Raw genomic sequence first — 25,535 nt, forward strand, 5'->3', positions numbered from 1 at the left:
AGAGAAAACATTTGTTAGCAAACATTTTATTGTTGTTAGAAAATAAGAGTAAAGAACTAACAAAGTGTGCACAAACACCAACCAGACGTCATAACTTTAACATGAAGAAGGTTGAAAACAAGCAAATGTTGTCATTCTAAAGATGGAAATTAAATCCCACAATCACTCTTGAAGGAAAGGAAAGGCTGCAGGAGGATACTGGCTACACATTGAGTCTTTGAATAGATGCATCAGGAAACCAGATGCTACAGCAAAATGAAATGTCATTACATTGTACTTGGTCTCGTGCTAAACACTAGTTAAATATGCAGGTGTGCAGGGGTGTTATATTACTTGTTACCAGTCACACTGCAACAGTGGAGCTGATAGCACATCATTAAATGCCATTTGGGAAAAACAGTTCATATATAATTATATATAAAGTTTCACACACAAACGGTGAAGACCCCCGGATGCAGTTAAAGGCTGTGGTGAAGCGCCCAGGTGGAGTGGGAGTTGGGATTGTCTAGTGACAGTCCTGATTGGTGCTGGACTCTGACTCGTGTGTCTATGCAAAACTATGCAAAAGCAACCGCTTTGACATTTGACTAGAGTCAAAGGTCACTTCAATTGTGTGTACTGAATAGATATTAACACACATAGTAATACTATCTAACACGTCCGTACAATCAGTAACAGGCACATGGAAAACATAGTACAGATATATACTGTCCTGTTTCCTTCACAGAGACATTGTGACACTGAATAGAAGGAAGGTTAACTGTCATGATGCCAACAGCAGTCACTAGATCAAGGGAAAGAGTGCGAGCCCTTTCAATGGAAACTGATACACAAAGAACATCAGAGAGAATAGGTCCTTTTATCATTTGACTCTCGTTCATTATCCATAAACTAAATTCACAGGCCAGGAGGGTCCCTCAAACACCTGGCCAGGTACAGTACCATAAGGCAGCCCATCATCTTCACTGGTCCTTTATGCTGAGCTCTGGGTCCACCAGTCTGTTATGAACATGCATTAAACCTGCAATGGAAAACAAAAAGGATGATAAACGCATGTTTGATAGACACAAATGGAAAAAGATTAAATTCTGGGGACTGACATGTGGCTCAGCAGCACTTTACTGACCTGGATGTGCTCATCTATTCCCTCTGGATTACAAACAACTAGTCATGACAAATATGGTTGTTGCATCTAATGATGTATTCTAACCTGTTTACAGCTAAACTTTGCTGTATTAAAAGCAGACTGCTAGTGACACCACACTGTTGGCAGTGTTCCAACTTTCCCCAAATTCCACACTACCCATCCTTTGGTCTCCATCAATACCCCCACCAGGTGGAAGGTAGATTCAAACAGCTGTTGTAGAGAGATGCCAAGGACACACACACAAAGACCCTGAATGAAATATACAGTTAGACAAACTCCTGTCTACAGACTCCTACAGCCCCGGGGGCAGAACAGAGAGGATGCTGCCACCTTTGAAGTATTTGACTGTTTTGACTCGTAGTTCAAGGGTGGCGTCCTCATCACAGACGAAGATCGTGCGCGGGTGCTGCTGGAACGCCGATACAGTCCACATGTGGTTCACTCCCTCCTCTATGGCCTTATAAAGAGCAAAGGCTTTGTGCGCTCCTGTTATCAGAATCATCACCTAGGCAGAGGACATGGATCCAGGGAAGAAGGAACATTAACAGTTAGGCAATATATACATGTGGTTCTAAAAATCTTATTCAGAGTACCACAGCCTGTATAGTACAAGTGCAAATAGTGCATGCGTGGGTCAGAATATCCGAATGCTCCTACAGGACAGCGGTGGGATAAAAGATCGGCCTGTTAATCGGACCTCCTTAGCGTTCATGACGGTTCCGACTCCCACGGTGAGGGCCATGCTGGGAACCCTGGAGAGGTCGTTGCCAAAGAAACGAGCGTTGGCCACGATTGTGTCTTTTGCCAGGGTTTTCACTCGGGTCCTAGAAACAAGGCTGGAGCCGGGCTCGTTGAACGCTATGTGACCATCAGGGCCAATTCCTACAGAACGATACAGGAGATGGGACCGGTTAAGGACGGAGCTGGAGAGAAGCCCCAGAGCGACGGAATAAAGGAAGTGGGGAAGGTCACCAGAGGCTCTACGACACGATGTCGCTATAAAGTCACGATACAATCTCTTTGTCTGGTTAAACACTTTGTGACACGTTGAGTGTTGAAATACATTACAAATTTTGCAGCAAAATGTCTAAAAGACGGACTGACTGACGCTACACCTTCTTTACTACCTGTCAATCCTGCTGACTTTACCCATGAAGAAGCTTCATCGCAATCTAGCAGGCTGACAAGGCAATTGTTAGTAAATAAAAAATACGAAAAATAAATTAAAAAGTAAGATAAAGCAGAAAATCAAACGTGTAAAAGCCCATGTGTCCCACCTCCTACGAACATCTCGATTCCCCCAGCCGCTGCGATCTTGTCCTCGAAGGCCTGACACTCGGCCTCCAGGTCCTCAGCGTTTCCATCCAGGATGTGAGTGTTGGCCGGATCGATGTCGATGTGCTTGAAGAAGTTGTTCCACATGTAGGAGTGGTAGCTCTCGGGATGAGCACGAGGAAGACCTGGGATGGAAAGGGTCAATCTTCTTGCTCTTTTTGTGTTGCGGGGCCATGAGTGGTTGGGTCAAGTAGTAACTTACAGCAGCAGAGATTTGTAACCACCAGAATGTGGAAGGTGCACAACTAAGAAGACTAAAAATAATACACTCCATCCTTTTACAGTGTCATAATGTAACATATCGTCACCTTCAGCTAAGATGCATGAATTCCCTTTATCCAAAAATGGCACAGATAGTGTTTGTTATTAGTTGATTGTAAATCATAAAAATGTTTAAAATATGTTTTTGAGGAATGATGACCTCTCCCACCTTTGATGGGTGACCCTTTTACTCACCTACATATTCATCCATGTTGAAGGTCTTCACATATTTGAATGAGAGGTCTCCACTTCTATAGTATTCTATTAACTTCTGGTAGCAGGAGTACGGAGTGCTCCCTGGAAGCAGAGGCGCGTTCATGTTGACTCAAGTGACACAAACAACAAGAGAAGGACTGGTTGTGTGAGCAGTGCGCACCTGTCGGTAAGCCCAGAGTGAAGCACCTCTCCGCGGTGGGCTTGAACTGGATGATTCGGTTGCGGATGTATTTTGCTGCCCACTCGCTGGCCAGGTCATAGTCGTCCAGAATGACCAGCCTCATCGTGATGGCCCGCTGGATGAACGGGAAGGAGACAACGGAGTCACATGTCTGAGCAGGACACGGGAGCAGCACCATGCTAACGTCTGCTAACGTCTACGCGCAACTCATCTAAAGTACCGCCTTCAAGTGAAGCTTTCTGTAGGTTATATGTCGTTGAGGGAGAAACAGAAAGCCCGTCACAGTTAAGGAACATTGTCCACAAGCAGGAAATTGCTTGGCTGTTGCAATTCATAATTTAACGTTAATCAGTTGCTATTATTAGCAAGCGAAGCTACTCAAACCGGATTTTTTTCCCCCTAAATTGCAGTAATTTCTGAAAAGTCGGTTGGTGTCATTCAGATAATCTGCAACTATAACTTGGTTCGTTTTTAGTATTGCCTACACAGTTTAAGTTAAGCATTTGTACCTACTAAAACCTAACGTTGTTTGTTAAGAGTTGGAGGCAGGTTGGTCTCGAGGTTTGTTTGGTCACGTGATTTAACCGGTGGATGTACGGAAGTCCACGTAGGACATAAAAAGGAGAAAAGTAGATTGTTCAACACGTGTGGATGAAGAGAAAGTCAACTCCTTGACTGTTGTATCAACATTCGTGTGAACTGTTTTCATGGCTACGTCACTTATCCAAAGGGACATCGACCTTACAAGCACAATTCTTTTAGGAAACCCAGTTCTATAAATAATGAGTGTGTATGATTTAGTGTTTACAGATCGGCAAAAAGAATACTGCAAATTGACACAATAAGGTGACAGTTGTTCATAACTAGAAAATGCATTTCCTGCTGAAAATGCGTTGGAATGCATAAAGCTGAAATTAATTTTAGAATGTTGCTTTAAGTACAACAATGAAAAAAGCTAAAATGAATTCTAAACATTGCTGAAAGAATATACATAGGAAAAGCTGAAATGAATTTAAAAATACATTTTTGTAGTAGGTTTAGTACTAATTATAGTTGTAATTGTGGTGTTGATCGGACCATCAGGGGTGGGAAACGGCCGCGGTGTCCCTCTTTCAGGGCAGGTCATTTTATTTTCTAATGATATTTTGTAGAACTAGCATTAAACTTTTTCAGGACTTTTCAACCTCCCTTAAGGCATAGGTTATAAGGTACACTTTTAAAAAGACATTTTGAAACATTCCTTACTGTTTTAATTTAGGAGACATCCAGCAATAAAACATGTAAACTTGTGAAAGAGGGACTTCTGCATAGGGGGTATTTTTTATTTTGCAATATTAATGTTTTTGTTCTGGGGATTTCTAATTCATGACTTGTTTAATTTATTTTATTTACTAGTTGTAAAATGTACTCTTCTTTCGCATTGCCGATGAGGGTCCTCATCTTATCACGGGGTTTTGGTTAACCTAGAGAACCTCTCAAAGTCTTTGCCCATTGTCCTAACTTTTCATTAACTTTTTATTACCTTTAGGCTTTCTTGACAACCAGTGAAACCTGTTAAACTGTTCTGGCACCATAAAACCCATTTGGGGAATTGTAATTCACCCTAATAATTAAGTTTAGTTTCAAAAAGCTTTATCCTAAGCATACACACACATTGAATAAACACATTTCACAAGATAGTTGTGTTTTAAATTTAATGTTGTAACATATTGTTTAAGAAGAAAGATCCACTATACACTTTTCAATCAGAGTCCAAGTTGGTAACAGCTAATTTCAATTTGGGATGTGGAGTGGAACTGTCAGAGGTAGAAGACTGAAGGTACAACTTGTTCCATATTTTCTGATGGTCCCAGGTTGTCATTGGAGACTTTTAGACTTTTTAAATGTCCATTTTACTATTTGTTCTTGTAGTCCTCCAAGTGGGCCAGGATCCATCCAGATGGTCCCAGAATGGTCGCAGAGAACACGGTCAATCCAATGATGGTTTCCTGGACAACAAACGGAGAGGATCAGAATTTCCAGTGTCACGTAACAAGATAATCCATTAATCTGTAAAACTTCAAATCCTTTTACATCATTGTTTATTATTAGTATGAACTATTTTCCCTTTAAATGTGCCAATGGTGAGAAACAGTCACTCTGCCATGTATGTAGTCCCATTTCCTCTCCTACAAAAGCACCTGCACATGTATCCTGAACGCACATTTTATTGGATACGCTGCCTTGGTAGCTTTTTAACACAAATCAAAAGTTTTAGTTATAATTATAAATACAATAGTTCCCATACTTTAAGGTGTACTAAAAGTAAACTTATTTCAATGGCACTTTATATTTCTATTGTATTTACATGCACTGTACATAGTTACATAGTCTGAGTCAGTGGATGGGAGGAAAACGATGATCAAGCTCGGAGTCATCGTGGGCCCCCACCACCAAATAACACTGTGATCATCTAACATTATTATCTAATTGAATTCAATGGGCTGGTATGCACATTGTTTGGTCATTCCTAACCGCATCCAGTGCGAGTGAAGCTCCGCGCAGTGAGCCGTGAATTCATCAACTCTACTGGCCATGCAGCTACTTAAATTCAGTTATTCAGGTTGATAATACAGGTTGGCTTTTATAGCGAAAAACAGAACTGACACCATTTACTTTATATATGTCAAATGTGACCTCCAGAGGCAAGGGCAGCTAAGCTAACGGCTAGCTAGCATGCATTCGGAGCACAAAGCAGTTCAGCATAAGTTAGCAACACGTACAACGGTGCCAATCTTCTCCTTGGCCGGGCCGGCGTGGAGATTAGCCCGCAGAGGGACGGCGGGTCCCCGCAGGACGGGGGTAGCGCGGCTGGCGACGGTTCTCAGGAGCCCCGACATGTTTTTCTGCGGAAGTGGAGCGATGTCTTGTCGGATGAAGGAGCGTCAATGTTGCGTAAAGGAAGTGGAAGAATGCAAAGGTCGTTTCTCTTCTTCTGCGCGCTGCAGGTCGGTAGCGGGACGTTTAGCGCCCCCTGCTGCCCCGGGGCGCATGTACACACACTATGTTGTGGGTTTTGTCTATTAATTGTGTATTTCTGTACTATTAATAGCCACACTAGAGGAAAAATCTATTCATACAATATTTGTATTATTCTTGTAATCTGTTACAAATATCAGAGTCAGACCGGAGCGCTCTGCTGCTTTTCAGATATCGGTATGTTGTAAACACGCTAATGACTGCATCTTTCTGCAATAATCTTTGAACGTTTGTTAATGTGATGACTAAACTATTATAAGATTGTCTAAGGTCTAATGGTTTAAGTGAAATCTGAAAGTGAAAGCAGATGACAAATAGTTAGCCACATCTTTATTAATCTGCTCAAGTACATCCGTTATTTCCTCTGCTAATGAGTCAGACAGATCTCCTCCTGTGGGTTTCATTCTTTGGGCAGAGCACTGCAACAAATGCAACTCTTGACTTAACTACCAGACATCGTTTGTATGATAAACAATACCTGATTTGTGCTTGACGCATGTTGGGGGCTCATAAGTATCCGCGTGGCCCCAGAGGCTTCCCACAATGGGACACTCCTCTTTGTTGGGATCAGATGGTTTTTCAACTGTCTGTTTCCTTGTCACGATCCTTACTGTCAAGTCTGTGAGGAAAGCAAACCATCAATAGGCAGCATAAGTAGTAATTAAGTAGTCATTTTGTAAAAAATCATTTTGACATAAACAAGTGAAGCCTACTGGAGACATCCACAGTCCCTTTAAGGCCTTTTTCAGTTTATAATCCATCCATCCATCTTCAAACCGCTTATCCTGTACTCAGGGTTGCAGGGGGGCTGGAGTCTATCCCAGCCAACTTCGGGCGAGATAAAGTTTATAATCATTTGTCAAAATAATTGCCCATCCAGAAGACATGGGGCTCCTGAAGCAGGTGCCTGTGGTTGTCAGTTAGTAATCTGTACTGGTTGTGTGTACAGTATGTGGACTGAAGAGTCTCTGGTTTGAGCCTTAGGCATTAAATCAAGCACAGTTTTGTAACATCGAAGCTTATTGGCCAGAGCCGAGCAATTCCACGTGAGAGTTAATCCTCTCTTGTGAAGCCCTGTTGCATCCAGCTAACTGGGGACCAGTGGTATGTAATAATCCGCCTCACCCCCCACCACTCCACAACAATACCCAACAGATTTTAGTTTCACCAAGCATTTTGCAATACCAACTCTCTACATCTCCTCCCTCTTGGAATTTTCGCGTTGCCTCTTTCTTCCGAGACGGTGACCCTTTGACACCTATGAGAATGGGGATTGACTCTGGAGTCAATGTTTCAGACGATCTTACTCTTTACGGGGGGAAAAGTGCCTTTACCCAACTGGAGCACAACATAGTGGCTGGATATCTAATCACTGCAGGTAACGGCGCTGATGAACAGTGTAACGGTTGTGTATTCTCTGATGTTCCTTGTACAGTGAACGTCTTCACCTCTGTGGCCTTTCAGGAGCCTGCGTTAAGGCTTTTCCAGTTAACGGTCAAACCGTCAATAGTGGGATAAACTGGGAGTTTGGAGTGGGACTGGCCATTGTACATTTGCTAAAGAATGAGATTTCTTATCAACACACAACTGTTTGGAGGCAATTTATGACAAATTATGACTAGTTGTTACCCTTAGAGAAGTTTTCTGATAGCATTATGTAAGTGATTCAGGTCCTAGCACTGTATTTCAAGACCATTCAGAATTCCTTCTTCTCTCATGGCAACTTCAGTCACACTTTAACTTCTTCTTACCTTTTTTCAATTAGCATCATCGTTCCTTTGTCCATTCCATTTTGTTTTTATCCTGGTGTTTTGCTATAATATCTTTTTTTGGCTGCTTTTCTGCATCTCTGCTCAAGTCAGAGAACTCCTTTTTGTTTAAATTCACAAAATAAAGTTATCTGTAGTATCTATACTACATAAGCCACAAAGTCCATTAAGGAAAACACAGCTCTTTCACCCATGTGACCACTGTTGGTGTCCTGCGAGAAACCAAATGTTCACATTTATACTCCTTCTGAAATCTTCTTACACTTGTTACATAACGCAGTGTACCAAAATGCTTCAAGAGGGGCTATCTATTTACATTTATTCATTCATTTGACCACACATCGTCCTATGGCGTGAACCTACCCAATCGTTAGACAGCGTTAACCCCGCGTTACTGTGTATTTCTGCAAGCTGGATACAAGACCAATAAGAGAGGAAGAAAACACTGTGGTATTCAAAAAAGTACAATGCCTCATTTCAATGGTGACTGGTTTGAAGCACTCATGACACTCAGGATGTCTTTATGCCAAAAAACATAACAACGTGATGCAGCTGGATTCCATAATTGGTCAACTACAGGCAGCAGATCAACCATAACAGTGGAAAACCAATTCCTTATTGAGGTTTGGAGTGGACTGAATAGTGCAAATACTAACATTCTCTCTTTTTGCTTCTGTCAATGTAATAAATAGGACGAGAAGTTTACAAGTTTGGACCTTAACCTCACACTTGTGTTTTTTTTCTCTTCACAGGTGTCGTAAGTTTATTTAGCAACATTGTCGTGCTGCTCATGTTTGGAAAGTTTAAAGAGCTGCGGACTGCCACCAACTTTATTATAATCAATCTCGCATTTACTGACATTGGAGTGGCTGGTATCGGCTATCCCATGTCAGCTGCCTCAGACATCTACGGCAGCTGGAAATTTGGCTACACTGGTTGTCAGGTGGGTGGAATGTGTCTTACCTACATCTACAAGGATCCATCCTACATGGCAACTGTATGTGAACGGTTTTAGTGGCATTACAAATGGAATATCAATGTGTTTTTATTCATTCCATAGACTAACACAGATTCTTCATCTTTTTGCATATATTTACAATTCAAACATTCATTTGACCAATCATGTCTTTATTTTGTCCAAGGTAATAGCCAGGTCAATCAGCCATAACAAATAGTCATTGGTTGCTGCCCTGCGTTACAGGTGATTGGAACACATGGAAATATCAGATCACTGCAGCCTTTACTTCAAGGACACGTTAACCTGCTCACAAGGTCGGCCTGGCAACACTCCTTTCAGTCCCCGACTGCTATGGAGACATCAAGGCCTATCATTTTATATAAAATCTTTTATTGATTTTACAACATATTGAGATAAAAAGGGGAACATGGCTACCTCAGTAGGGAGAGGATTAACAGGATATTACCTTCAGTTGTGCATCACTTGGAGGTAGATAACTGTGACAAACTGCCACTGGATTCAGAAATAGCAAACAAACAAACAAACACACACACACACACATCGCTCTGTGGAGATATGAGTCGTAGGCTGGATAAGACGTAGGCAGAAGATCCCCCAAACAGCCAGCCGAGTAGAGCTGTGAAGGGTTTTAGTTTTGTGCCTAGTACTGACCCAAGTGTTTGGAATAGTTGACCCCAGAACTTGTTTCATTTTGGGCATGACCAAAACACATGGGTATGGTTGGCGGGTGACGGTGTGCACCTGCTGCAGCTGTAGATTTTAGCCAGACAGGCGTTTGTTTAGTGTACAGGAAACAACATTTTGCATTGTAGTAGCCCATGTGGGGCATGGGGCCGGAGTGCGAGCCCAACGCTTGTCAGGTATTGGATTACCGATTTCACTTTTCCAGGTCTGTCTCAAATGAGGCGTTTGATCCGGGTTAAAGGAGAATGAAACCATAGATAATTGAGATGCTGCGTTTTTGCAAGGGACCATAGAGCAAGCAAGGAGGCAATCATAGATTCAGGGGGGTGCTTAGGGAGGGGAGGGTATTCTGATTTAATGAAGTGTCTAATCTGTAGGAAATGGAAGAAGTTAGATTTACGAAAGTCAAACCTAGATGACATTCCTGTAAAACCAGTAGTCTACAAGGCCTATTATATATTATATTATTTATAATCTCTGTGTTTTTTGCCACCAGATCTATGCAGCTCTCAACATCTTCTTCGGCATGGCCAGCATCGGGCTGCTGACGGTGGTGGCCATCGATCGATACCTCACCATCTGCAGACCCGACATAGGTTCCTACTCGCTGCTCTCCTGCTCGCCTTCCACACATCCCCCTCGCTCCCTTTTTCTTTAGTTGGCCGCTATATTGTGTACTGTGATAACTATTTTGTTGATGAAGGTGAAAACGTGTGTGTTGATTATTATGCTGACAATATTAGAGGATAAATATCATGATGTCGTTTACCTCTAACGCATCACTTACAGCAGGGCTTTGCTTGGCCAACACCCTCTCTGGTATTCAGAGCAAGACACTTAATGTGGGCTGCAGGACTTTTAGGAGGGTGTACCATTAGACGGTGACTCATCCAATTATTCTTGACCCCCAGGCTAATCGGTGACTCCTGAACCTTCTTTTTGTTCACATCAAAATCAATTGTAGATTACTCTAGCTGAACACTATTTTGGTTGTAATAATTGTAATGTCAGTGACGATATCATAATCCAACCAGTATCTCCTCACTGACTGCTGTGGCCTTCTTTGAGAACGGAGATGTTATTTGTGTCTCCAGGGCAGAAAATGACGATGCAATCCTACAACCTGCTTATCCTAGCAGCCTGGCTGAATGCTGTATTCTGGTCCTGCATGCCTGTGGTGGGCTGGGCTAGTTATGCCCCTGACCCCACCGGAGCCACATGCACCATCAACTGGAGACAGAATGACGCGTGAGTCCTAATAAACCAACAAAAGCATACTAATGCCTTGCTTCCACAGCATGGTAGAGCTCTGCTCCCCTCCACTCGTGTTGTTTTGTCTGCTGAAAGGGCGATACAACTCGTGCTAGTCACATGCTCGAGAATGTAATCTTTTATAACAGCATGCAGTCGTCCTGTAGCCTTTAAACACACTATCTGATGTAAGTCTTTGGGGCGGGGGGGTGGGGGGGCAAACAATTCCCTAAAAATCACAGGGTTCACAGGAACAGTCAGTGTCGTCATTCCTACGAATGCTCTCGATGTTCTTGTGTTTTTAGGATTTGGATTTAAAGGCTGAAGAAGCTTGTCCATGTTTAAACAGACACTGAGTTGGAACGTTTCCCTCCACAGCTCCTTCATCTCTTACACCATGGCTGTGATTGCTGTGAACTTTGTGTTGCCTCTGTCGGCCATGTTTTACTGCTACTACAACGTGTCTGCCACTGTGAAGAGATACAAAGCCAGCAACTGCCTGGACAGCGGCAACATCGACTGGTCAGACCAGATGGATGTGACCAAGGTGAGAATGGACCACACCTCCATGCAAGGGCATGCGGATTTAGCTACGGCCGCCTTTCCACTGGTTAAATTTTCGCCACTTCCACTAAAAACCATCCTGTTCAGAAACCTTACTCACTGACTCTGATGTGTGTTTTTTAATTAAATTTATTGCTAAAAATTTGGGGAAGCTCTGGGTGGTCAAACAACTCTGACATACATGTAATAATAATGCAGACAAATTGAAAAAACCTTCATGGGGGGCGCTGTGTAAATGGGAATGTGCCAACATGAGGTTGCATCTATTTAGAAACGTTCAACAATTTTGAACAAAAAAAGACTTGGTTTGTGCAAAGTTCTTAAAAACCCTAAGATATTGTATTTCATCTCACTCATGTTTTTTTTTGCTACTGGAGTGGGAGCAAAAATATGGCATCATTTATTTGACTCTCTCTTACATAAACGTTTCTGACTGCATTATATGAAAGGTGTGTTGCTGTGTTTGTGGCTGGCAGATGTCCATAGTGATGATCATCATGTTCCTGGTGGCCTGGTCCCCTTACTCCATTGTGTGTCTCTGGGCCTCATTTGGTGACCCCAAGACCATTCCCGCCCCCATGGCTATCATCGCTCCACTCTTTGCCAAATCCTCCACCTTTTACAACCCCTGCATTTATGTTATTGCCAACAAGAAGTGAGTGTTTTCCTTGTGATTATGCTTTGGTGATACTTGTTGCTTGTGAGAGGTAGTTGTGAAGACACCCTTTAATAATGTCTTCATATTGGACATGTACTCTATTTTTTGCTGTAGGTTCAGAAGAGCCATCATAGGGATGATTCGATGTCAAACCAGGCAGAGAATCACCATCAATAGCCAGGTTCCCATGACAACCTCCCAACAACCCCTGACCCAGTGAGGTCACCTTGTTTTAAAGTCACCTGGCAGTAAAACCAGTGGTAGGAGATCGCTTCGATGGATTGATATGAATCAGTGTCAGTATTTTCATCCCTAATAGTCTAATGTAGTGTTTTGTTTACTGTGTACAACTCCACAAGGCATGATTTCATTTCCTTAAGCAGCTAGCTAACAGTAGTAGTAGTAGTTTCATTGAACTGTGACCCTGAAGGCCCACCATCACTTGTTGTATCAAATACTGTTTCCCCATCGATATGTGGGATCCTAAACAGATATTTAATTACTTTGGGGAACTACATCATCATTCTTTGGCTGAAACCCTCCACCAAGCTTTCTTGTTGCATGTTACATCCATTTCATCATACAAGGCTGTTAGAAATGGGAAATTCTAATAATAAGCATATTAATTATTGTGTTAGGGCCCAACATTTTTGGTTTTGTGACCTAGGAAAGTATTTGTGGCAATATTTAAAGAAATTTCCCTGATACATGTCAAGAATAGACAGAAATGCCAATACACACAAACACATAAGTCCTTCAATGTAGCCAAGGACATCGCTGCAGGACGGCCTCCGTTAGTGTTTTAAAGTTATGTCATATTTATTTGTTATTGTCGATCCATTACTATAGCAGTTTTTAACATTTTCAACGAAACCTGGCATGATGGTTGACAACATATTATTTAAGTATTATTAATGCTACATCAAGTTCATGTTCATGTTGTGAATACAAAATGTTGATCTCCAATACAAAAATATTAATTATAGTAGTGAAGCAAAGAACTTTGCTTTTGTTGCTGCTGGAGCCAAAAGAACATGAAATAAAAGTCATGGCGCAAATTCAGTTGTTTAAGTAAATGTTTATTCAACTCTTCAGCAAGTTTCAGTTCCATTATTGCTCACAGATACAAACGGCAGAATGCAGCTTCACATCATGTGGGAGGTGTGAGCTTCATGGCTGCAATGTGCTGCCAATAGAAAACTCACTCTGCCACAAGTTAAAATCTACTCCAATATATTCGCCAGATAAGAAATGAAGCATCGATGTAGAACTAGCCACATAATGGGATGTTGAACTGTTTGCAGTAGATAGATTGTTCACAACTCCTAACTCAATGCCTAACTGACCTACTTGGTGTGAGGCAGTGTAGTGAATGCTTTGGATGCTTATGGAAATATTTGAAGAGCAGAACCACACTCTGTTAAAGGGGCCAAAACTAAAGCTAAACTATTTCTAAAGTGTTTCACAGGCTGTGGCCCCTTAAGGCCACATTGCTCTCCAGCCAGCTTCTGATCTCGTTCTCATTGCTCCGGATCCATTCGATGTTGTTCCTCACCGTCTCAAGCGCCTGTTTCCGGGGCATCTCCCCGGCACCAGCGTTTGGAGTTTGACTGAAGAAATGCTCCATCTGTGAGCGCAACACACACACATATGTTTGGGGGGCCTGAAAGGAAACAGTCTACCTCTACTTGCTTTGACTCAAACGGTATCACACCATCAAACATTTATCCCCTTTTTGATCCACCTGTAGATAATATCCCATCCTTATGGTGCCTTCATTTGTAACTACAATGGTGACAAGTCTTCACAATGGGGATTGGATACAATATACTTGGCCATAAATGGTTCTGATTCTGAATAATTATGTTAGGAACATACTAAGTAGATGGGATCCAAAATTGGATCAGAATCTTTGAGGGGTTTTCTGATTTCCATCCTTTTTCATTTTCGGCATAAACTTAACCACTGAGATCCACCGTGAAAGACTTTGATAGAAGTTGACGACAGTCAGTAAGTACAGTCACCTTTCAGGCATACTGGAGTATCCATCAAGTTTTGTGAAATATTTTAGTGTAGTGTTTCTTTGAGAAAGAATCATTAGAACTGTGCATCAAGATGTACTCCCCGCTCATCAGTAAAAATAACTAGATTCATCAAATCAACAAGCTAAAACGATAGCAGTATTTGAATGAGGATACAACAAAGGATGAGACAGTTGCACGAGGACATGGCCAACCTTCCATAGCTGGAGCTCTGTGTTGTAGGAGGTGGTAATCCGACCGAGTAGGCGTCCAAGGTTCCTGTCGTTGATGGTGTACCTGTTGAGCAAGAGAAGACCTCACAGTGGGCGACCGCTCTCCTGTGAGCTATGTAGAGCCCCCTCCCAACCCACCTCAGTATGCAGATTAATAGCTCTCCCACCTCACTCTAATCTCCCACCACACATCCCTTACATCAGCAGCACTATTTCTGGTCTTTGTTGCACTGACCTGTTGACCAGGTAATCCCAGTTGAGTGTGGTCCAGTCCCAGGCCATGTCCTGCCCCAGTGGGTTGATGGAAACGTATCGCACCACGGTGAATAGATCCTGACTCCTCACCACACTCTCATCTTTACAGGCCTCCAGCAGCCTGATGGACAGAACAAAGGTTCCATTCATATCATCAGGCTAAAAGTAAAAGTTGTGCGGCAACACAGAGGAACGTCCCAATAAAATATTAGAAATGGAGTGAATTGATTTTTCTTTAACTGAGGGGGCAAAACAACTCTCCCTATGAGGTTGCTACCTGATGTCATTATGTCAAGTGATTTCAGGTTATCAGCTATGATAAACGGTTTAAATTACCTGTAGAGGAGTTCAATATTGTCCACAGAAGACAGTCCATACAGCAGCTTGTCCTTCTCTTGAGCCAGAGACGTGTCTTTGTACCTCTGGAACATTGTGTTCCACTTTGCTTCGGTGCCTGAGTTCTTCATGCCATATCGATAGACCAGCAGCCTCAGGTTCACTGCCACGCTGCTGCAGGTCCAAAGGCCAACAAATGGTAAAAAAATCATTTTACCCTAAGGCCTGTGCTCAGAAAATGGCATAACCATGATACAAAGTGTAATTACTCTGGAACTACCTTGTCTGTCTAGACAATGAACACCTGTGATTGTTGTTATGTGTAAAAATAAGTTTATATGAATACCTGACACTTCCACTGATCCACTGGTCGAAAATGCGAGAGGCTTCGTCCAGTGCTTCCTGATCTCCCATCTGACAGGCGATGCCAAGTGCCGTCTCCCTCAGCAACCTGCCGGCAGCCAGCAGAACACATGACAGCCATGTCGCATTGGTGGGTAAATCAGCACAAAGGTTAGCATTGGGTTAGCATAAAAGAGCCAGGAGAATTGCGAGTGCTCGCTCTGTACCTCTGCGTCTGTGTTCCGGTGTCATTCCATCCGAGTTGGGTTTGGATGGCTTTAACATGGTTACGAAACAGTTCCTGGAGAAAATGTAAATAATCAATTGTGGACGTTCCATGGGGTCTCCATCATTTTATAACGTGTGTTATATTTTCAAGAAAAATGTCTGTGTTTTAATCATAAATGTGCAAGAAAAGTAATCTGAAATACACTCAAAATTTCAATGAACCAAATCACTTCAGCCTGCAAGGTCGATCAACTTCATTCCTCCACTGACCCAGATGTTAAACACTGGACAGCAAGGTGAGCCCCAGAGAGCTATATATGTTAATAGCAATCACATCTATTTGTCTTAATGAAAGCCACATGAAAGTAAACACGTATATGTACCTTTCAGGACATTTGCTCAGAGGTCATCCTTACTTACTCAACCTCATATTACCACAGTTCTGCTCGAGTTCTTTAACGCAATTTACCCAATTTGCCTCTCTTTTTTTTCTTTGAATACTAAACCCCTCCTCTTATAGCCGTGCATACGTGTATTTTGCTGAGGTGGCTCGTTGAAATCTTGAAGATGAATGTGGTTTAAAAGCTGAAGGATTAAAACACCTCCCTTACCTGAAACAATGGGTAGAGTGCAGCGTTGCCTGACAGCATGTCTCGGACGTACGCGATGGAGGAGGCCACGCGGTCCCACACTATGTAGTCCGTCTCATTGGTCAGGTACTTGGTAAGATTGAAGGCATTACCATAATCTATAACATCTGCCCTACACAGTGTCATGAGAACAGTCGTTGGAATCATTGTGTATGATGTCATGGATGTTCGTACAATGGGTTTTGGGCTGAAATCCTACCTTGCGAGAGCAAAGACATCGTCAATGTAGCTTGTGCGATCAGCTGCATCGAACTCCTGTTGAAGACATAGTCAACTGGAAGGTTACCATACGAGTCAGAGTGAATTCTGTGAGGATCCACCACAGTGTCATTAGAGGCTCTCGATCTTCTTACTCTTCCACTTCAAGAATTTGCAATCAATAGTAAAAAGCATGACATAGAAAATTAAGCTGAAAATGATGAAATGATTTACATGTGTGTTGCTGTTTTAAATGTAACCCTGGCTGGATGCAGAATAAAAGTGTTTGCTATTATGCTGATGGAGTGTTCATTTTCATGAGAAAATGTCATGATAAGAGGTTTTGAGAACAATTCTTGGATAGATTAGATATTTAACAAATGTTTTGTTTTGTACAGTTAGAAAATACTTGGGTTACTGTGATGTTATTCATGAGAAAGCCGCTATTTAAACAGTAAACAGACATCTGTGTATTCAACCTGTTTTCTCCTGTCACTTAGTCACTATAGTCACCAGAGTACCGGGTCAAAAGTGAAGTAATGTTGGCTACTGCTGCATTTCTTGAAAGAAAGTACTATCCAAATGGACGAAAAGGAGGCGTTAAAGGAAGGTAACTCGGATGGAGGCGACATAGCGGAAGTGGAAGAGGAGCGATGTTATGAGCAGTAGAACATCCCGAGGGGTACCACAACACAGAGATCTAAACGAGAAGAAACCCTGGCTCACCGAGTGTTTGCTCTCTAGCTGTTGACTGATAGCGTTCCACATGTGGTCCTCGTGGTTGACCCTGTAGAATCCAAGGTGATCGTTGTTGACCTTCAGCAGCCCGTCCTCCGAGGCCAAATAGTTACTGAGTACGTGTTCTGAAATGACCAGTAGTCATTCTCAGTGTGTTGAGTGTGCAAATGACAATACAGCAAAATACAGACTCTGAGATTATCTATAGTGGTAAATATTCTCGCCCTCAAAATGCGAGACTCCAAACTTCCATTTGCTGAGTCTGAGCTGAATGAGTGTTTTCTCTAAATCCTTTTGAATGCACTAATATCAGTGGACTCATATCACCTGTGCTGCTCTTTTGAAACATGGCCAGCATATTTTTGTCACTTTTCACAGAGTGCCATTTGACTGGAATTGTCCAACTGTACCTGTAACAAAAACACATCCATTGTTATCACTGCACTGGCGTACCGAACCTACACAAAGGATCAAGGCTGTTGTGTTACACACTGTCGTCTCTGCATCACTAACCCGAGAGGCGAAGGCGGCTCGGTGGGATTAGCTTTGGGATCCAGGAGGAATCGCCTCTGGCTCAGTTTGGCAACTGTCTCTGAGACGGACAGGTCCAGCACAGGATAACCCATCTGTTTGGTCCAGGTGTCCATGACGTCTGCAACCGGCAGCCCGCTTACCTGTACATTACATTACATGTCATTTAGCTGATGCTTTTATCCAAAGTGACTGACATTAAATGCATTTCAACCATAGAGATACAAACTCAGAAGAACAAGAAACAAGAAAGTACAATTTCATCAAATAAGTCGTTTTACAACTTGTTATAGATAAGAACCATTATAAGTACAATTTAAATGCTATAATTTGTTAGTGTGTTTGGTCAAGGTCTAGTGTGAAGAGGTGTGTCTTTGGTCTGAAGATGTAAGGGCTCTCATCTCAAATGATCTCATCATGCTTTCATTACAAGATCATATTCAAACCGGCCTTTCAGCTTATAAGATTTGACTGACTTTGTCAGGATATGGTATGCCTAGCCTAGTTTGTCGGCTCCCTGCCAGATTGTCTTGTGTCTTTTGCCAAGCCTTCCAGCGGTTTTCTCCCGGCCTGCTCTTAGTAAATGATCCCCGCCTGTCTGACCCCCGCCTGTCTGACCACGCCTGCCTCCTGCCTGACCCCCGCCTGTCTGACCACGCCTGTCTCCTGCCTAACCCCCGCCTATCTTACCACGCCTGTCTGACCCTCGCCTGTCTGACCACGCCTGTCTGACCACGCCTGTCTCCTGCCCGACCCTCGTCTGTCTGACCACGACGTATCGTGCACCCGCCCAGGTCGGGTTCATAAATAAAAACTCTGCCTCCAGCCCACCTGTGTCCCGCGTATATTGAAACCTTTCATTAATTACTGGGGCATCAATCTGGTCTTGAAACATACGTCGGCAAGAGAATCCCAGAAGTTGGCAGTTTTTGCGTTTTTGAAGTGGTAGTCTTTCAAATATTTCTGGGGAAAGAAGAGGAAAATGCTTTGAATAATAATGTGATGGAAGCTTGGATGAACATGAATTGAAAGCGATACGTCCATTTGTCCGATATCTGCTGTGACTCACTCGACAGCCGTCTCTGAACAGGTCTTTTCCCATCCAATCCTCCAGCATCCTGAGAATGGACGCTCCCTGGATGAATTTGGATCATTTTCATTACAAACAGTATTTGGCTGCTCCATCTTTGATTCCCTGCATCCAGTGGTCGTACCTTACTGTACGAGATGGCATCGAACACAGAGGTGATCTCTGCTGGGGTCGACACATTCACGATGATGGGGTGAGAGGAGAGGAGGGCGTCGTCCACCATGACAGGAAGCACGTCACTGATGATCATGATGTCTCGCTGTATGCCACAGGAGGGACACAAGGGAAAGTCCTCAGGACCGCTGCACTGACCAGGGGACGAATTGCCGTGAGGAGGAAACTCACCATGCCCCAGCTGGGTTCAGCTTTCTCCACACCGATGTACTCAAAGAAACTGGCAAAGCCCTCGTTTAGCCAGAGGTCATCCCACCAATCCATGGTCACAATGTTCCCGAACCACTGGGAAAATGGCACGTGGCCTTCATGAATTCATTGCATGACATTTTAATCATTCCCGGGTCCAACCACCGCTTCGCCCCCCCCCCCAGGACAGATAGGGCAGGGGGAAACTCAGCACCTTCCCTGAGGGTTTGTGCTTTATAATGTAACTTTGTTTTCTTCATTCACTCCTTGACTCACTACGGTGCCCCACCACGGCGCTCCCTGTTTCTCTCCCTCGCTCTTTTAGCGTTAGAGGAGGGGCCACATATTGTACCTCTAACTGGATACTGTCCACGGTTCATTTTTGAGTACATGTTACAAGGCCTTATAAGAGCTGGCCCAGAAGACTACTTCACACAAATGAAGCACATGCTGACCCTCACTGAAGATCATAAAACTTTATGGACAACTCCAAGGCGTCTTACCTCCCATCACAGCAGAGCTGTTATCTCTGAAGGACATGTGCTTCCATAACATATTGAACAATAACACTAAAGGATTGTAAACCAATAATATTCTGAACTCTGAACCTTTTCTTGTCGCTTGTGTGAACTAAGGATACAGAACCATCCACTGGCAAAGGAAAAGTGATGTGGTTTAAGTAATTTTTCGATTCCCAGGTGGTTGAAACAAAACAATGTTAAAACTGCAGCATGAGTAAAACAGGCAACTAAAAAAAGAAGAGTAATGAAAGGTACCTGGTGAACCAGCTCATGGGCGATGACACTGGCCACTCGCTGCTTGTTGTAGGACGATGACTGCTCGTCATCGTACAGCAGGTTGGTTTCCCGGTAGGTGATGAGGCCCCAGTTTTCCATGGCACCAGTACCAAAGTCAGGGATGGCTATCTTATCTGGATCAAAACAGCACAGTTCAGTCCACTGAAGTAACCGCTAATCACAGGGTTTTATACCATTAGTGCTTGTGAGAAAATGATATCTTAAAACCTGCCGGCAGTATCAGTGGTTGTTGTAGATGCTGGTAACCCCTGCTTGAAGGTATATATAATTAGTTGCTTATTATGGGAGGTTTGTGGACATTCGTACATCAATCCAAATATTCCAATGTAGGTGCAAAATGGTCCAAATGACCAACCCGAGTATGTGCCTGGTGACTGCTACGTAGGTAAGTGACGTACTGCTGTGGACGTCCTGTTAGTTAAGCAATAACACAAACTAACCCCTGGAGAGAGTGCTGAACCACCAGCTTGTGTGGTCTAAATATAGTTAAAATGGTGAAGACGCGTGGATAAAATTCTGAAGCAATATTTTAACTATTTTTTTTCTTTTGCTTCCATCCACAATTGACAGGTGCAACAGAAAATACTATGTGTCAGTTTTGCCCAGTGAAAAACACTTTTGTTCAGATCAGTTTTAACTGCAGCAGTAGATAAAAACACAGTGTGTAGATTATTCTGGAGGCTTTTCTTTGCACCTGATTAAATAGAAGTTTACAAAAGCAGATGCAACAGAGAACTTTTACATTTAACAAATAAAGTGAATCTGACTATTGTGGAACACAGAGAAAAGAAAAGCAATTACATGTAAGTGCATTGACTCTGACGCTCTTCACCAACGATACATACTGTATACATACCCAGTTTTGTGATGGAGTATGTCATGTTGAAATATTCCTCAAAGTAATCAAAGATGACTTTGGTTGTGTTGGCTGCATACGTTGCAGTTCCTAACTGACTTGGCTGGGCGTAGATTCTCAGCTACAGAGGCAGAGAAAGCACACGCGTGCATGTATTGGCATTTGCCTGACAGTATAAATCAAATGGTATAGTGATTTGCAACACTACTTGACAGTGAGGGAAACTCACAGGAATTCCTCGGGCGGATGTTCTTTCCACATATTGGAACTGGTGCACAGCAAAACACACCAAATAGGTACTCATTGGAATGGACTTCTGGAAGGAGGTCTTTACTTTATCGCCGGGCAGTTGTTGAGGCTCGCCCTGGAGAGGTGGAAAGAAGGGGTGATGGGTTAATGGGGGTGTCACACAGACTCTTCTGTCCCTCCAAAATGAGATGGATTCCACTGCCCTCAGCATTCAAAGTGTTCACACTAAGCCTGGCGTCCTCATCTGTTGTGGGGTTTTTGTGTTCTCTTCCACTATTTTTATATATTTTTTATACATCTCCTGAATATGTATGTTGGGATTGATAACGCTGAATGTAATGTTATTAGCTGTATAACATGATACTATTAACATTATCAATATTTAATGATACATATTATATACATGAATGCATAGATTCACACTTGTATTTTTTTATTCACATATACTGTAAATCACTCCACAAAATATTCCTCGATTCCAACAAAAATAGATCCTCATAAATGTCTAGAAAATATTTCATAAAACCAATGTATTTCTGAAGCTCACATCACATTGAAATACATTGAATCCAAATATATTAAATGTGATGTATGTTGCTACATTAACTAAGTGTTGTACTGGCATTTTCTGTCCCATGTGGACATGTGTTTTTGAGATCGATGGCCCCTTAAGAGGTAAAAAAGGCAGTGACGGTAAAGGAAAAGGTGCAAAGGAGTGGAAAACGAATGAAAATAGGTGACAAAGCTGATCTCTGAGAAAGAAGTTTAATGACCTTGTGGCAGCATATTACGTAGTGGCGTAACCATAGAGACAATGTGTTGATGCTTGTCTAAATGTCGATCCAAGATTGGAGATATGTACATTTGTGAAATGAAACAGCACCTACTTATTTAAAATGGCAATGTTTGTGTCACTGACTCGAGTCCTACCTCAAGAGCCATGTTGGACAACGCTCCGTAGCTTTTATCATGAGTGATGGAAATGTTGTAGGTGGCCTTCTTGTTTGGTTCATCGAAGCAGGGAAACGACTTGCGAGCATCCGTTGGCTCGTGATCGGTCGCAGCGATCTTCCTGCAGATTGAATGAAGGACAGATTATTATTACATGAATAAATCTGTGTATACATTTATCTATCTATTTATCTATCTATATATTACTACATATTTTGGTATTAGGTAATAAACACTGAGAGACCAAAAGACCCAAGTGGCAGTATTCACTGTTAAAGTAAAGATCTTTAAAAAGTATGAGGTTGTGTGCATGTAAGTTAATATTAACTCCCCAAAAAATACTGAGCCAAGATTTTACTCAGCGCAGCAAAAGTGTGTTGGAATTTGGTTAAAGTTCCTCGGATGGATGAAACTATTATAGGTCAGCACTCTGGGGAACCTTGTACCACGTGTCATAGTCCATCAGGAGATTGCTGATGGAGATGGACCTTTTCAAACAACTTAGTAGCTCTTAGGAGTTCATCCAAAGCATCTCCATGACAACTGAGCAAATTCCAGCTGCTGAAATATATAATGTGCATAGCATCACATGCTCTGTGATTTACTCCTCATATAAAGGCATTTATGTTATTATTAATTTATTTTTTATGTTTCCTAATGTTGTTTTATCAACTATTGTAACTCCTTAATGTAAGCGTCTATGACTGGGTATGTAAACAGATAATCAGGATCAGAAGCCATTTATTGCCATATATGTTACATATATGTGAATTTGACTTGATGATTGATGCACTATAAGAATGAAAAAGTGAAATAGAGTAAAATAAGAGTAAAATAGAATAAAATGTTCCATACTTGGTGACCCCGTTCTCGGAGTAGACGACCCTGTAGAACCCCACCACGGAGCCGTTGAGCCAGCCCTGGAAATCCAGGCTGAGCACGTACACCTCTCCTGGGCCGGTGGCAGGCAGCTCCTCTGTGGCCTCCACCACCACGTACTGCTGGGGCACGTATTCGAAGCAGCCTTTCACTGCCACCTCCCTCTGGCCAGCTCGGCCGCTCAGCATCCTCAGCCTGGGCTGGGCACTGACAAACGTCTCCCTGATGTGGAGCCACAGGTGGCGCGTGGGCTTGCTGACGTTCAGGTGGATGTCCACGGTGCCCGTGTAGCTGTCCTCCACCAAGTCCGGCTCCAGGTGCAGGTCGTAGTGGATCGGGTTCACGTAGGTGGGCAGACGGAAGTCCCTCCAGTCGCCGCTGGCGACGGTGGAAGGTGCACAGGGCCCCCTGGCAGGCGGGGGGGGCTGGGTGGGCCCTGTCGTGGGTGCTGGTGTGGAGGTGATGGGGGGTGTGGTGCCAGATTTGGAGAGGCCCACGCCGAGGCCCACCGCCAACGAGCACACCACCACCGTCACGCAAATGATGATGACATGCTTGGTGCGGATGCAGTAGCTCTTCTCTGGCTTCTCCATGTCCATGCTGTCAACCATGGTGACTTCCAAACTTCTCCGGACTAAAACACAACGCTTCCTCCAGGTTCCAAGGCTCAACTGAAATCAGAGCTGCATGCTTTGGACTCTCGCAGTATTTAGATTAGCCACATGACCTGAACCAAAGCTTGCCTCTATGGTGCTGAGGGGTGGAGAGAAGAAAGCAGAAGAGTGGTGAGGAGAGCAAATCTGTCACAGGAAGCTAACACGCCAAGCTGGAGATTTATGGTGTCCTCATTGCTGCCAAAACGCCTCCTCCAGTTAAGCATCTACAATCTGCCTGTAAATCAAGGGCTAAAGTTCAACTTTATGTTTGTGTTGAGCTTCAGAAATACCCCACTTTCACACCTAAGTGTCCTCATATGTACAGAGAACATGAAGTTATCCCTGAAAGAGGGATTTAAATGTCTGAGTAAGTTGTTTGTAGAGCAATCTGTCCTGTCGGCAATGGGGAGGTTCAGAGGTTTTTTCTTGTGGGGGCTATTGTTTCATTCTTGTTTCATTAGCAAATTACGACAGTCATGAAGTTGATCATTTGTCCGTCTAACTTGTGGACTCAACAGGTTTTAACATACATTGGATTTGCTTGATACTGCAGAAGTTGAGAAACATAAATATAGTAAAATACAATTTGAAATAATACAATTTAGAAATACAAAAAAAAATTTAATGAGTTGTACAGTTTTCTTGAAGGGTTTTTAAGAACATCACAGTTTAATGTAAAGAGAATGTACAGAGATGACAATAATCTAAAAACATAAAAAATGTGTTAAGTTAATGTACATGCAATATCTAACGGGACAGTCTGAGTTGTGAAGTGAACTTAAAACAAACGCGAAGCAGTAAACGAACAGCACATGTAACCCTGAAAGCACTTTAACATGTCATCATTCAACCATCCACGTCCATCCATACACTGATGACAGGGGATACCAGAACATCTCTCCACCAGTACCTACATTCACACTGTTCACACACCGCAGTCACAGCTATGGGGTTATGTGTCTTGGCCCAGGACACACCGACATGCGGATTAATGGAACCAGGACCCTGGGGAATCTGCTTAGAACAAGAGTGCCTTCCACTCACCCACCAGCAGCGTACCTGATGGTGATGGAGACGTGGGCCATCATTGTCTTGGGACGATGAACTTTGTTCAGCTGCTGCAGGAAGGCCGTCCTGGGCTGAGGACTGCAGTATATCAAACAAACTTTGCCTAAATATGTAGTTATTTATTTAGAAGGGACAGTGCTTAATCAGCAATGTTTCAGTTTCCAGAGTTAGCAAAAGAGTTCATTTTGTCTGTACTCCAGCTTATTACAATTGTGTGGCTTGGTTCTGTCCAACGTTTGAATTGTGCAATCACCATGGGGAAACACTTAGTTAGACATTGGTTTACGGTTCTAAGCAATCCCAGTAGAGCGGCTTAATATGCAACCATTCTGACCCTGAGCTTCTTCCTCATCCTTAATCTTTAGGAGAAGTTTCCCAGTGATAAGATGCACATAAATGTTATGGCTCCTTCATCTTTGACCTTTATCAAAGATCTTCATGAGATACAATTAACTCACAGTTAGACATAAAAAGAAAAGCAAGAAAAGGTTCTACATGTCTGGGACCTGTCTGTGGTGTGTTAATAAAAGAAATACATGTTGTGCAAGGTATACTAAAAAAACGCCCTCAAACCCTGGAAACAACAACTATATTATGTTATAGTATATAAATTAGGGCTGGTAAAGTTAATGCATTAATGAAGTAATGGCAACAATTATTTTATCGCACATTAACACTTTTTGAAAATGATTATAATTATTTTGAAATGGAAACATACGTGAGATATTGTCCTGTTCGGGAACCGACAATAATAAAGTTTTACTGATTTCGGATCTTTGAGTTCCAGTGAGCAGAATTGATGTCCAACTGTGTTTTATTCGTCCTTCGTCTGGTACATTCGGGCTAGAACTGGTTACTCACAGAACATCTTACAACTGTTAACATGAAAGTCTTGCTCCCTGGCTCTGAATACACACAAAGCATCACCATGCGTCACAGGAGGGGGGTGTTGAATGCTATCAGTTTTGCCTTGGAAGTGTTGTCATCACGCATCTCAACCAAATAGAGCA

General features: G+C 42.7%; 3 protein-coding genes across 6 annotated transcripts; 1 reads left to right on the top strand and 2 right to left on the bottom strand.

The window, feature by feature from the left end:
- Nucleotides 1-10: 10 nt before the first annotated feature.
- Nucleotides 11-3,765, bottom strand: LOC119228009 (glucosamine-6-phosphate isomerase 2). Of its 3 annotated transcripts, none has more exons than XM_037487264.2 (7): nt 3,654-3,765; nt 3,120-3,255; nt 2,939-3,040; nt 2,425-2,607; nt 1,845-2,029; nt 1,478-1,652; nt 11-1,021 (listed from the first exon to the last, which is right to left on the bottom strand). In XM_037487264.2, exons 2-7 carry the CDS (start codon nt 3,241-3,243, stop codon nt 963-965), a joined length of 828 nt encoding a protein of 275 aa, XP_037343161.1. In that variant the 5' UTR covers nt 3,244-3,255; nt 3,654-3,765; the 3' UTR covers nt 11-962. The 3 variants fall into 3 exon arrangements, with proteins under 3 accessions (XP_037343161.1, XP_037343162.1, XP_062413131.1); XM_037487265.2 differs by having other exon boundaries at nt 3,650-3,749; XM_062557147.1 differs by having other exon boundaries at nt 3,665-3,734.
- Nucleotides 3,766-7,121: 3,356 nt separating this feature from the next.
- On the top strand, nt 7,122-13,205 carry rrh (retinal pigment epithelium-derived rhodopsin homolog). Its single transcript, XM_037487315.2, has 7 exons — nt 7,122-7,536; nt 8,680-8,870; nt 10,087-10,186; nt 10,685-10,838; nt 11,220-11,388; nt 11,882-12,060; nt 12,178-13,205. Exons 1-7 carry the CDS (start codon nt 7,419-7,421, stop codon nt 12,281-12,283), a joined length of 1,017 nt encoding a protein of 338 aa, XP_037343212.1. The 5' UTR covers nt 7,122-7,418; the 3' UTR covers nt 12,284-13,205.
- enpep (glutamyl aminopeptidase) lies at nt 13,114-23,591 on the bottom strand. Of its 2 annotated transcripts, none has more exons than XM_037487314.2 (20): nt 22,778-23,591; nt 21,902-22,043; nt 20,952-21,086; nt 20,723-20,843; nt 19,825-19,979; nt 19,031-19,144; nt 18,810-18,944; nt 18,665-18,730; nt 18,493-18,558; nt 17,578-17,738; nt 17,392-17,474; nt 17,053-17,189; nt 16,328-16,383; nt 16,090-16,240; nt 15,478-15,551; nt 15,255-15,359; nt 14,909-15,079; nt 14,553-14,693; nt 14,300-14,381; nt 13,114-13,690 (listed from the first exon to the last, which is right to left on the bottom strand). In XM_037487314.2, the coding sequence occupies exons 1-20, from the start codon at nt 23,410-23,412 to the stop codon at nt 13,526-13,528; spliced, it is 2,895 nt and encodes a 964-aa protein (XP_037343211.2). In that variant the 5' UTR covers nt 23,413-23,591; the 3' UTR covers nt 13,114-13,525. The 2 variants fall into 2 exon arrangements, with proteins under 2 accessions (XP_037343211.2, XP_037343210.2); XM_037487313.2 differs by having other exon boundaries at nt 13,115-13,690; nt 14,909-15,082; nt 22,778-23,590.
- Between the last annotated feature and the right edge of the window lie 1,944 nt (nt 23,592-25,535).

This window comes from Pungitius pungitius, chromosome 14 (genome assembly GCF_949316345.1).
Source record: "Pungitius pungitius chromosome 14, fPunPun2.1, whole genome shotgun sequence".
NCBI classification, from domain to species: Eukaryota; Metazoa; Chordata; class Actinopteri; order Perciformes; family Gasterosteidae; genus Pungitius; species Pungitius pungitius.